Source organism: Gossypium hirsutum, chromosome A05 (assembly GCF_007990345.1).
Source record: "Gossypium hirsutum isolate 1008001.06 chromosome A05, Gossypium_hirsutum_v2.1, whole genome shotgun sequence".
NCBI lineage: Eukaryota > Viridiplantae > Streptophyta > Magnoliopsida > Malvales > Malvaceae > Gossypium > Gossypium hirsutum.
Genome location: NC_053428.1, coordinates 6,412,870 through 6,426,033, shown reverse-complemented (window position 1 = coordinate 6,426,033; position 13,164 = coordinate 6,412,870). Strand labels below are relative to the sequence as shown.

Below are 13,164 nucleotides of genomic sequence, written 5' to 3'. Positions count from 1 at the left end.
AATAACATAATACTGAAATGATAACAAAACAGTGGCAAAAAAAGTAGAAAACATCAGCAAAACATGAAAAAACAACTAGAGTTTTTTTATTAAAGATTTGAACTAGATTGGACCTAGGCCAAAAAACTTACTTGAGACCCAATCCATTTTCTAAAGGAACTTTTTTTTGCCTAAACTTTTTTTCTAGACCTATATTTTTCTCAAATCCTTTTATTTTTCGAGCAACTCGATCTATAGACAACTCTAAGTATAAAATGGAACTTAGCACAAGTTAATATTGTGAAATGGAATTAGATCATTTTTACCTCTCGCTGAAAAAATAAAGATTCAATTGACAAAACTAACCAAACATCAATGTGTAATGAATTTGGAGTGAAAGTTACCTTAAGAACATTCAATGTGTTAATGTGTTTTTTGTATCAGAATGAAATTAATGGTGGATTTGGATGGACGACGAAGTGCGGTGTTGTGCGTTTAACTTACTTTTTATCTCAGTTACAGTATCAAATCTCATTATCATCGTTATTTTTACATTAACCGCAAGTAAACACACCGTTTATCTAAACCACCCTAAATTGGCAAGGAACTTGGAAGATAGCAAGATTTGTAAATGTAACAAAATAAGTTAATAGTGAAATCTCTCTCCAATAATTTAGTTGAAAATTCATAGTTATGAAGATAAAATGTACTAATTTAGCGAATTAGATAAAAAAATAAAAAAAGATAACATAGGGATAATATCAGGTGATGATATATTTGGTCCTAAGCTTGTTTCTTATTAGTTGTTGGTATAATGAGTTGTCTTATATTGTACCAAATAGAATTGGTAGTGCTCATGCTTATTGTTTACTGATTATTAGTTTAATAGATAGTCTCACATTGTATGAAGTAGAGTTGACAATACTTTGATAACTAGCATATTTATCTTTATTCATATTATGATCTACCATAATAAAATTTAAAATAACTTTTAATTAAAATTAACATATGAAAATAGTTTAAAAGTTATTGAAAATTAAAAAATAACTCCTAAAACCTAAAAAAATTACATTTTAAAAATTAACATTTAAATCCCGTTAATGACATTCTGACATTCAATTTTGTAATACTTGCACTGTAAAAAGAAAATACAGGTGATTGAAAATTTTGAGTAACTTAAAAAATGTAAAAAATGATAATTTATAGATTTTTTTATTTTACATTAACTATGACCGGGGCAAGATGAGACCACTCAGAAACCTTGGTCCATCAATTTGGTGCCCAAAGCCGAAGCCATGTTGATATATATATATAAGAGAGTACTGAAAAATTAGTAGCGGGAAAGTGAGTATCGAAAAGAAAGAATGGGAGGGAGAAATTAAAATGTTTTAAACTGTAATCATTTTCAGTTCTTTTTTTCCCCTCTCTTTCTCTCTGTTTTTTCTTTTTACTGTTGATTTAGAAAATCTTCTTCCGTTGGTAATTTATTTGTCTAGGGTTTTGGTCTGTTCGTTAGTTTTTTCTTCTTTTAAGACTCAAATTCTTTGAAATTATGAGGAGAAATGTGAAGAAAGAAAAGCAAACAGATAAGGGCGATGCAGCTGCTGAACCGGTTCGAGCCAAGGTGGCGGGAGTTGCCCGAGATGAGTCGGCGGATGTTGAGTCGAATCAACCGAATCAAGAAGAGGATGTGGCAGATAGGAGGGTTCTTCGCTCCAAATACCTTGCCGTGATGACCAAAATAAACGGTTATTCTTTTTTTTCTTCTTCTTCTTTTCCTAAAAGCAATTTAATCTCCTTTCACAAGTTATTTTTTTTGTTTTAATTTTCTTTCCAGATTTTAGCTAATTTTTTTTTGCTTTTTCTAACTTGAATTTTTGGCGGTGCAGATGCAAGGGATGAAATATCGAACGTGGATTCTAATAAATTTAACATCATCATTAATGAAGTCGACAACTTACATCAACAAGGTTTCCCTATGCTTTTCCTTTAAGTTTTAGAGAATTTGTATACTTGTTATGTCTCATTTTGTTGTTCTTGAATAGCTTTTTAATTTTTGAACATTTTCATAAATTATCACATTTCTTTTAACTTCTTAAAGGAAGTCCGTTAAGCGTTGATTCGTTGAATTTGTTTGAGATTTTCTAGATTTTAGTTTAATTAACTTAGTAGTCTTTGTTCATTTTTTTTTATGTGGAAAAGTCGAAAGAATTTAATCTGCAAAAGTGTTGCTGATAGACTCACATTGGTCATAAAGAAATATATATATTATTGTAATTAATTTTGGTGCTTCTCTTTTTCGTGCTTGTAGTGTCGAAGCCACGTGAACAAGTAGCCGATGCGGAGGCATTGTTAGACTTAGCCAATACATTGGCAACTTCTGTTAAGTCCATCTCTTGTGAAGGAATCAGCCTAGCAGACTTCGTCAATTGTTTAATTAGGGAGTTTGGGAAATCCACCAGGAGCCTTGAAACACAAGAAAATGAGCAGATATCGATTGATTGGAAAGAAATTGGGGTGGCTGTTTCGCCATTCTTTAGAACCTGCAAAGGAATTTGCACTATGTTAGTTCTTTTATAGTTAGTTCTTTTATAGATACTGTTTTGAGTTTTCTTTTTGGTCTTTAATGGGTTGGGTGTTAAGGATTGTTGGATTCTTGCTGAATTGTTTTGCTTTGTGCTGATCTTTAGGCTTGGACCTATGAGTAATGAGTTAAAGCAACGGAAGCCTATGGTTACTAGAAAGCGTGCTGTCAGACCAACTGATACTACTCGGCCTGATGAGGTGAAGTGTGTTCTCTGGTCTTTAGTTTTTAGGCATCATTTAGGGTTGTGAAATATAGTTGAAGAATCTCAATAAAATCATTGTGCTCGTTTCATTTTGTTTTTTGGTCTCTTAGTTTAAAATTTTTTTTTCAAGTTATGATAAAACTATTCAGTTCACTTTAAAGTTCTTGTTATTAAAAACTGAAATATGTTCATGCCATGCCTAACCTAACCAACTTGACTTTTGTTAATCTTTTTTTTTTTTATGAAATAAAAATAGTATTTATTCTTTGTGTCACTAGGTGAATTATATTATCGAACTCTTAACTATTTTTAAGTCTAAAAACTGAATAATGAAACAGAACTGTATTCAATTTGTTGTGGCTTACAGAGAGTTTGGTTTGATTTGTTTTCTTCATTTAACTACAATAATTTGATTCAGTATAAACTTCCGTTAAAATCTTGCTGAATTTAACGGAATACACTAATTTTTAAGTGAACGCATGATCAGGAAGGTGTATAATTTGGAGCTGAGTTACTTGGTAATAGCCATATCTCATGGAGATGGTGTGTTTTTGAGTTATTCACACCCTATCTTTTGGGAATATTCAAACTTCCCTTTCTTGTTTGGTTTCTATTAATTGATGGTTAGAGATGTTGTGGAAGTAAATGAAACGTGTATCCTGATGTGCAGTGTTTAGCGTTGTGTGGTTGAATGTTTACTATTTGGTACCATAAGCTTAGCAATCATAATTTGTATTGTGTCTATATACTCTTTTAACAACCATTGTTGACAAAGAGTTATTGTCGTTTTCTACAGGTTGATGAAACTGGTGCTGAAGAGAAAACTGATACTGACAGGAATATGGCAGTGATGTTTGAAATTTTAAGGAGAAAGAGACAAGTGAAGCTTGAAAGTTTGATCTTGAATAGAAGTTCATTTGCACAGACTGTCGAGAATTTATTTGCCCTTTCGTTCTTAGTTAAAGATGGAAGAGCCAAAATAGTGGTGAATGGATCTGGTTCTCATATTGTCTGTAAGTATATATCAAGACAATTGATAGACAATTCACTTAGCATTATACCTTGATAATGCTATTGTCTCATTTACTGTTTTCTTTCAGCACCTAAAAATGCCCCTGCTGCCTCGTCCATAGCAAGTGGTGAGGCTGCTTACAGCCATTTTGTGTTCAGATTCGATTTTAAGGACTGGAAGGTATGGAATGTGCTATCATCATATATAATCCCAATATTGCAAGAACTATTGAGTATTATGTTCAGTGCTTTTGCTTTATCAGTGTAACGAACTATTTTAATTGGCTAGAATAAATTATTATTTTCTTGTATAGTGTTTATAGGTTAATTTCTTTCCTTTTAGTTCTGGTTTTGAATGAACTGGCTTTCAGTTATTGATGAATGTGGTACCTGTTGGTGAGGAGCTAATGCCACATAGGGAAGGTAATGGAGAAATAGTGTATGGGTATTGATATTCTTTATAATTAAATAGTGAAGTATTAAGTTGACTAAACTCTATACATCAGTTGCTTGTTTTTACAAAAAAAAATTGCCAGCACAGTTTTAGGCTAATTTGTTTTACCTTCTAATTTACATTTTTGAATGAATGGGATTTTAGGTAATGATGAATGCGGTTCCAGTTGGGGACGAGTTGATGCCTCACAGGGAAGATTCACACCCGACTTTGTCCCAGGCGGAACCAGCAGCTAACAGTTCAGGAGCATCAACCACAACACCAATCCGAAAATTATCTAGGAACCGAGGGTTGATTTTGCAAGAATCCATTGTAGACGACTCGCCTGAACCAGATGATGCCAACAAAGGCCCTGGTATTCGCAGATGCCGGCGTAAGCTCAATTGACCAACTGACTTTCCTCTCGAGAGCACATTGTGTACAATTATTTGGAATGTTGTAATGTAAATAGCTGTAGCTTAATCTCAAATCGGTAACACTCATCTTTTTTGTAGTAGATTCCTCTGCTGTACGAGCCCGGAGCAACTCTCTGACCTATTTACTAACTAGGAGCATGTTCACTTTTGGATTCGTAGATACGTGAATGCATTTTCGCTAGGTTATGCTGTTTTTGGAGTAGACTAATTAAGTAATTTGATATTGTACTTCACCATGCATTTGAGTTGCTTGTTTATGTCTGTCTCTTATTACCATATCTTAATCTTGAGTATTATGTTGGCCTTAATATTTTGAGAATTTTGACCTTCTAATATTACATATTTGATGTATTGATGAATTTGTTTTTTTAACATATACACGTATTAGTTATTTGTAAAATATTTTTGAAAAAATTAACTTTGAACATCTTAAATAATTAATGAAAATATCTTTACCTACAGAATTATTTATTTATCAATAAAGCAATTTTTCTGTTTTTTTTTCAAATAAAATTTGAGGATCTCAAATTCGATATTGAAATTATAAAGATTTTTTCAAATTTTCTTCAAATTCCGTCACCTTTTTTCTTCCATATGGCACAACATAAGATACAAGTCTCAAGAAACTATAATTTTTAATAATAATATTGTTTGCTTTTATACTATTAATAATATTTATAAATTCTTACAAACAAAGGTTATACTTTTTTGCAACTAAGAGTGTATTTTAGATGAAAATTTTAAATAATTATAAAAATATATTTTAACGTTTTTCAAATATTTTAAAATTTTTATATATTTTAAAATTTTTATCGAAGTACACTCTTAATATTTGCTATGAATTCTCTTTTATATTTCTTTTCCCATTCCTCTTTTGTTTTTTTTTGTTTTTTTTTTAATCTTAAGAAGTTTGTTGTTTTTCTGAAGAAAGAAAAAGGAAAAAAAATTGCGAAGTAATGATATCAGTCGTAGCACGTGAGCAGTCACGTGATCATCAACGCCACTAGTATTTTCTCCCTGTCCTTTCGGGATTATAAAAATCATAATTTTCAGACACATCATTCTTTCATTCATCACCATCAACCACTTTTAAACCTATTTCCACCCTTTTCCTTTCTCCTCCCTCCGCGCTTTCCCTTCTTCTCCGAACCCTAGCTTTCCATTTTCTCTCACTTTTGTTTCTTTCTCTTGGATTTCGTTGCTCGCCCAATGGAGTTTGGTGGTGGACGCAAGAGAGTGAGGCCCGAGGCTGCCTTGAACGGCAATGGCGGCTTCAAGAAATCCAAGCAAGGTGCGAATTTTCTGCTACTTATATGTATGTCAAATTGTTTATGTTTATGCTTATATGACTTGTTTGTGCTATATTTGTGATGAAATTGTGATTTCTAGGGTTTGGAGAACTTTCCTTTCACTTTTATTTTGCCTTCTCTTTTTTATTTATGATCTTTCTTCGCTTTCTTTCTCGAGGTACTGAGAAAGTGGGAAGCTTGGAATTTCCGTAGCTTAAGAGTGTTTGATTACTTGGGAAGTAACTAATGGAGATTTGAATGTTAGATTTAGTTTTGGTAAATGGATATAAAAAAATTTCTGGGTATGCATGATGATAAATATCAATTGATTGATTTATGTTCTAGTTTAATTCTACTATCGGAACTTAGTGAAAGGAGAAAATAAACTTTATAAAAAAAAGAAGACATTTTGAGTTCAGATTTAGCTTATTTTTATCCCATTCAATCACAAACACAGTTGTGGAGTTCTGAAACTCTACGAGCAGCTTTATGCATGCTGCGTGGAGTTATAGAAAGCAATGTAAAAAGTATTGAATTAGCAAATTACCTGGCACTGGGTAGACGTATGAACTCTTTTTTTTTTTTGGGGCGGGGGGGGGGGTTACTGCAAATTTCCTTTTCTTTAAACATAAAATTTAAATACTCCAAAATGGGTTGTTGATTGTCAGATTCATTTAATAGCATGTGCTGTTTACTTATTCATGGTTGTAGCAACCAGTTAAACTTGCTTGTAGACATTTTGAATCCTTTGCCAATGTGTAAGGTATCATCCACTCCCCGTGTGTGTTATCTCCTGTAGTTTGGGTTTCCTGAGCTTAAGCAGTAGTGAATTTGCATATGATTGCTCTTGTATTTTGGTGATGATAATTAGCATCTTGTGTCGTTGCATAGCTTGGCTTGTATTGGTTGTGGTGATGAATTTTTTTCTGTCCCTTGTTCCTTTATCCCTCTATTATTTGGGTAAAAGATTGAATGTTAAGTTCATTGATCCTTGTCATTATGGTTAAGATTTTCTTACTTGATCATCAATGATGTCTTACTTTGTTAGTGAATGTAGTATTATATTTATACATGATTTGGCGCATGTTATAGTCTTGATTTTTCATACATAACATTGTATTTGAAAATTTAGAAGATTTCTCTTTCATGGTTATTCTTGTTGAAGTTTTTGGAATTAATGTCTGAAGCGAATAGATATTTGCCTTAAATCTGATTTCTTCATCATGGAAAAAGAAAAAGAACAGAAAGCTGTTTTCTTTAAATCATCTGAAACTCAGTTCTTGGGAAAATAGGAAGCTCAACTTACTTTCAAAGTCACAAAGTTGAGTTTTTTTTTCTGGGAACCAAAAATATAAAACAATGTGTTAAAATATCTTTTTATCCCTTTATTTCCTCATTTTCTTGAAGGAAACAAAGTATTTACTCAGTGGACAGAACATTTTTAAAAGTATGTAGTGGGAGTAGTTGCTAAGTTGTTAGCTAACTATCCAATAATTTCAATTTATTAGTAAGGTTAATGACTTTAAAAATTATCTAGACCAACTTTTCATATTTAATAAAGCGCATTTTTTCTTTTATAGTAGGATAAGAAATGTCAACAGGGTATTAAATACTTTGTAAACTTTAAAAATTAATTATCTCTGAAATTGTAACTGAGATAAATTAATTAATGTTCTGCAACAGAAATGGAGTCCTTTCCAACTGGTATAGGAAGCAAATCAAAGCCATGCACAAAGTTTTTCAGGTTCAAATCTTAACTTATACAAAATAATTAGCCTAATGCACTTCCATCTTTTTCTAATTTTTATAAGTTACAAGTAAACTTTTCCTTTGACAACAACCTTCTGAAGTAAAATTTATGTGATTATGACTAATTAATTGGTCAGTTAAGTGATGATCATACAGGTAATGCTCTTGGCTCTAATCATGATAAGAAAGACTATGGGACAAAAATGGTTTGTTTCTTGGTGAATTCTTGGACTAACTACATACTGGCCTATATGTAAACAGAAAGAAACCATGCAGGATTCAAAACTTTTCTATTATAGTGTACTTCTATAATCTTTTCAATTAAACACAGGTGTTATGTGTGGAATATTTAGTAAGTACCAGAAAATTTGGTACATGGTAGTCTATTTTCTAGATAATGGAAATAGAATGGCTTAAGCCTAAATTTACTCTAGAATATAATGTTGCTTCTTGTATTTGAGGGCTCCTTGTTCTGATGCAAAATTATGGGCTATTAAGTTCTAAACAGCATATGTAACATAATAAGGTATTTCATGGATTTGATAATGGGCTTTTTCCAACTAAATATTTGGAGGCTGTCCTCCAATTCTTTGCTTGAGTAAGCTTTACTTAATTCCTTTCTTTTACTTAATTGGTTTATAAATTTTGAGGATTTTCTTATTGAAGAGGGAAGGAAAAAGTAGGAAACGCTTGTTATTATATATATACATATATTGTTGTGTAATTTGAGATTTTTTTTTTCTTATTTGATTAATAATTCATGCCCATATAGAATTTTGTTTTATGTTATGAGTATTGTTTTCCCATCTTGATTAAATTTTCTTTGTCAAAAAATAAGGCCAACATTCTTGGAAAAACTTTTTTGGATGTACTCATAGAGTAGCATGTTTATCTAGGGCCTTTATTCATTTGTTGCATTCTTGTATATGTCAACTTATTTTAGTCAAGTTTGCTCTGGAAGGTTAAAGATTTAAGTTTCTTGAGTCTCATATATCCTCTGTAAAAGCCACACAGACTTCTTTCCTTTACTTTTCAAAATACATCATAATCATTTACATATTGTAGGACTCATACAAGACTTTTAAAAGTCATACATCTGAACAGTAATTAATGCTTTTATGGGAAACTATTGAAACAAGCTGGGTTTCTTTTTTGTAAGTAAGATTTGATACTAAGTGAATTTATGTACTTGGTTTTGTGTGCATTTATTTTACCTGTGAATCAATTTATATCTTTTTCTTGGGGGGAAAGATAATGCATATTTGCATTTTTCTAGGCACTGGAGCTTGTTTTGTTTGAAAATTTTGCTTATAGACAATTGAAGTTTGTAAGCAGTTCAGTTAATGAAATGTAATTGAATTTGATAAAACTCTTCTTCATTAATTTGAGGATGATAGTGCGATGGTATTTTTATGACTACTGTTATTACATTGAGGGCATCAATCTCTCTCTTTCTCTCTCCTAGAAATAATGGTAGTTATGAACATTTTTCTTGTCTGTGTCAAACAGTTTGGTAACTATTTATCCAGTGATAAACCCATTTTTAATTTTATAAAAATGAAAATGCTTGAGAAATGACAGCTAGAGTAGGATGCAGAGTAGCTGTTTTTTTCTGGGTGTATGGAATTGGCAGTGCTTCAGTACACTAATATCGATCCGAACTTTACAGCAAATTAGAAAAAAGTGCATTAACTGAGATAGCTGATATATTTTTTATTTTTAAATAGGAAAGTTATTAATTTGATCTTTACTGTGCTTGGAGGGGTCCTTGGTATATATTTTGCATGGGTGCTAATTGATGGTAAGATTGGAAAGATATATGATGAGTAGCTTGATTGATATGAGCTCTGTTTTTATTCTGGTTAAGCTCTCAAAGCATGGATTAAGATCAAAATATTTTGGATTGATATCACTGGATGCTGGGTGGATTTATGACATTTCTAATTGTTTATCCCCTGCTTCTTGATGATCGAATTATCCCTGATAAGCTGTCTCAGATAAGTTATCAAGTTCAAATCCCAAACAATCCAAGAATTCATAGCAATTTGCCGTTGGCACAATTAATTGTAACATGGATTGTTGCCATATTATTGTAAAAGAAGATATGATGTGTCCTGATCAAGTGAGTTGTGCATTAGGTTTAATGAACATATTAGTAGTGTAATCGTATAAGACTAGTGCTGCTTGTGGTGAGATGTTGAGTAGGAGAAGAAAGCATTGATTTTAGGATGGATTCAAATGTTGAGTAGGAGAAGAAAGCATTGATTTTAGGATGGATTCAATCTGTCAAGACTATTTTTATCATAGGGATAAGCTTATTACTGGCTTTTCTTATTAGATGCACGGGAGATTATGAATTTTCCTTTAGACTGATATGGAAAACTTTTCTTCTAATCTCTTCAGTTTTAGGACTATATTAAGGGAGAGGAATTGATTGCTTGATTGAAGTGTCAATTAATATGATATGCTTTTTCTATATATACATTCAAGAAAGTGGCTTTGTGGAGAAAGGATTGCTGATTTGCTTGGTTCTGGGCAATAGTTAAGGGTTGTGTCATGTTCTTAGTGCTTGTTACTCAATGATGTGGTAATACATAAGATTCTTTTATGCGTGATTCCTGATGTTACATGCAGTAAGACCAATTTCATTGTATTGTATGAGCTATAGTCTCTGCACACGGAGCTTGAATAAATTCATAATTGCGTCTCATAGACTGTACTAGTACTTATATTACAGTATTAACAAAACGGTATTGCGTTGATATTAGCTTTGATATTCTTGAGTTTGTTGATTTCACAGCACTTCTGGGTGCCAATTTGGTGAGAGCTGCCACTTCTTGCATTATGTTCCGGGTGGCATCAAAGCAGTGTCTCAGATGCTCGGTAACAACCCAGCTCTTCCTGCCGCTGCCAGAAATTCAGTAGTCCCACCATCCTTTCCTGATGGCTCATCTCCTCCAGCTGTAAAGACCCGCCTGTGCAGCAAATTCAGCACCCCTGAAGGTTGCAAGTTTGGTGATAAATGCCATTTTGCTCATGGCGAATGGGAGCTTGGAAAGCGGACTGGTCCTACTTACGAAGACCCTCGTTCCATGGGACCAATGCCTGGGAGGATGGCTGGCAGATTGGAGCCTCCCTCACCAGGTTTTGGTGCTGCAGCCAGCTTCGGAGCATCTGCCACTGCCAAGATCAGCATTGATGCATCTCTTGCAGGAGCTATTATTGGGAAAAATGGTGTGAACTCGAAGCATATTTGTAGGGTTACAGGAGCCAAACTTTCTATAAGGGAGAATGAATCGGATCCTAGTTCAAGGAACATTGAGCTGGAGGGAACATTTGATCAGATCAAGCAAGCCAGTGCAATGGTTCACGAGCTGATTATAAATGTTGGTTCGGCCTCTGGAAGTAGCATGAAGAACACCGCTAAGAGTGGATCCGGTTCAGGGAACAACTTTAAGACTAAGCTGTGCGAGAACTTTTCTAAAGGATCCTGCACTTTTGGTGAAAGGTGCCACTTTGCGCATGGGACAGAAGAATTGCGCAAGCCAGGAATGTAAATTCCTCAATAATGTTGTTTTGTGTTAGGTAATCACTCTTGCTTTAGCCGTTGGATTATATTATAATTTTGGTGTAGCTGATAATGTCTTTTTGCCGGATGCAAAGGTAGCTTGGAGTGCAACAATTTTTTCTTCTAGGATTTTTTTTTTCTTTCCTCTTTATATTTTATGGATAATGATTTTCTCTGTATGAATGAATGTATGCATGTATGGATGGGCTCTGGAGGTGCCTAATATGATTTTCTAACCTTACATCTCATTGTTTGAAACCAAACTTTCTCTTTGGCTTTCTCCTTTCTGTGATAAATTTCAAAATTGCCCTTTGTGTCCTATGTTTTGATTTTATGCAATTATATAATTTTAGTTTTAGTTGAAATATTGATTCAATTGTATTAATGCAAAATTTGTATAATGACAAATTGTCACTTTGGCCAATTTTTTTTTTTTGAGTCTGAAAAATTGAGTGAAGTTAGTATGTTTTTTTTTTGTTTTTTGTGTTTGTGTGTGTGTGTGTGTGTGAAACTGGAAAGTGTGTACTTATTAAATTATGATTTCCTTACATTTTTATTCAATTGTTTAGTTTGGTTAAAAATTGTTCTCTTAGTTTGGTGTTGTGACACGTTGTCTTTTTATTTAAATAAATGCATATTAAATTTAATATGAAATAAAACTTAAATTAAAATATCATTTAGTTCTTAAAGTAAAATAAATAAATAAATAAATAAAAACCGCCTTGGATTTCATACTGCGCCACTAACCGTTAGCCTGGATCATAGATCATAGTGGATGAGGACACTAACAGTTAGCCTGGATCACAGGTCATGGTGGATAGTCCTCCTTGGTTAAGAGTGTACGAAGTCATAAAATAAGTATCCTAATGTTCGTAAATACAATTGATCTAAAGAGTAGTATTTTGTCAAAATTTAAGACGGTGGGTCATATAAAATAGCTCATGAGCCATATATATCATATTCATTAACAAAATGCCCTTACGCCAAGCAACGAAAATGCAGGAAACAATTTATCTAAAAATATATTTGTTTCTAGCAAGGACTGAATCAAAGGAAAGGACAATCCTCCAAATACATGGCCTTAACCTCTTTAAGGTATGTTTGGAACCGACACATCATTCCTATTTGTTCCAAAAATAATGGATTACTATATATTAATTATTTTAATTATTGGTCATTACAATTTAATATTTACTGTTAAAATTAAGTTATTAAAATTTTACTATATATTTGTTCAAAAAAACAAAAGAGATATATTAAATCACATTTTTATTTATTAAACTTTATCAATATAAAAATCCTTTTTCATGTTCTGAGAGATTTTTTATTCTTTTTAGAGACGTAAGTGTGGTTCTCTTGAAATCGACGAAATCTTTCAACAAGTCTTATATTATCTCCTATGAGAGCTTTGCCTATCCATTTTACCAAAAGCTTAAATGCTTAAATAGGTAATGAGAGCGAGCCTCATTATATGCCTGAGAAGGTGAATCATACGTAGCCCATGCCCTATAGCATTTAAGATATTTGGAGGGGAGAACGCTACCACCTTTTCAAGCACTTAGAATGTAACACCCCTAACCCGTATCCATCGCCGGAACAGGATTACGGACCATTACCAGAATATACATATCAAATACAGACATTTCATATTATTTAACATTCATGTTAGAAATTATTCATAAAGTCCCTTATATGATCCCTCGAGGCCCAAAACATACATTAGAAACAAGACGAGACTAAACCAAGTACTCAGAGATTTTTCGCGAAATCTCAAAATTTTTCCAAGATGCAGAGTGTAACAGCGTAATTTTTAATGGTGTCGAAAATAGTGATTTGAGATTAATAAATTCGACAAGTAGGATTGAACAAGATAGTAATTTAATATTTATGAGTCAACTAAGAATTTAGA

At 32.6% G+C, this 13,164-nt stretch overlaps 2 protein-coding genes across 3 annotated transcripts; both read left to right on the top strand.

The window, feature by feature from the left end:
• The first annotated feature begins 1,208 nt into the window (after positions 1 to 1,208).
• On the top strand, positions 1,209 to 4,830 carry LOC107959331 (non-structural maintenance of chromosomes element 4 homolog A). Of its 2 annotated transcripts, XM_016895367.2 has the most exons (8): positions 1,229 to 1,727; positions 1,869 to 1,949; positions 2,291 to 2,543; positions 2,670 to 2,763; positions 3,565 to 3,781; positions 3,869 to 3,960; positions 4,151 to 4,202; positions 4,378 to 4,830. In XM_016895367.2, exons 1-8 carry the CDS (start codon positions 1,532 to 1,534, stop codon positions 4,467 to 4,469), a joined length of 1,077 nt encoding a protein of 358 aa, XP_016750856.2. In that variant the 5' UTR covers positions 1,229 to 1,531; the 3' UTR covers positions 4,470 to 4,830. The 2 variants fall into 2 exon arrangements, with proteins under 2 accessions (XP_040968982.1, XP_016750856.2); XM_041113048.1 differs by lacking the exon at positions 4,151 to 4,202 and having other exon boundaries at positions 1,209 to 1,727.
• Positions 4,831 to 5,687: 857 nt separating this feature from the next.
• LOC107959332 (zinc finger CCCH domain-containing protein 14) lies at positions 5,688 to 11,496 on the top strand. The gene is made up of 3 exons (XM_016895368.2): positions 5,688 to 5,940; positions 7,622 to 7,682; positions 10,488 to 11,496. The coding sequence occupies exons 1-3, from the start codon at positions 5,859 to 5,861 to the stop codon at positions 11,242 to 11,244; spliced, it is 900 nt and encodes a 299-aa protein (XP_016750857.1). The 5' UTR covers positions 5,688 to 5,858; the 3' UTR covers positions 11,245 to 11,496.
• Positions 11,497 to 13,164: the final 1,668 nt, after the last annotated feature.

Excerpts from the sequence above, each read along its gene's own strand:
- LOC107959332 (XM_016895368.2), top strand. The coding sequence starts at position 5,859 with ATGGAGTTTGGTGGTGGACGCAAGAGAGTGAGGCCCGAGGCTGCCTTG. Across the intron at positions 5,941-7,621 it reads CTTCAAGAAATCCAAGCAAG|AAATGGAGTCCTTTCCAACT; the intron begins GTGCGAATTTTC and ends GTTCTGCAACAG. Across the intron at positions 7,683-10,487 it reads CCATGCACAAAGTTTTTCAG|CACTTCTGGGTGCCAATTTG; the intron begins GTTCAAATCTTA and ends TTGATTTCACAG.
- LOC107959331 (XM_041113048.1), top strand. The coding sequence starts at position 1,532 with ATGAGGAGAAATGTGAAGAAAGAAAAGCAAACAGATAAGGGCGATGCA. Across the intron at positions 1,728-1,868 it reads CGTGATGACCAAAATAAACG|ATGCAAGGGATGAAATATCG; the intron begins GTTATTCTTTTT and ends TTGGCGGTGCAG. Across the intron at positions 3,782-3,868 it reads ATCTGGTTCTCATATTGTCT|CACCTAAAAATGCCCCTGCT; the intron begins GTAAGTATATAT and ends GTTTTCTTTCAG.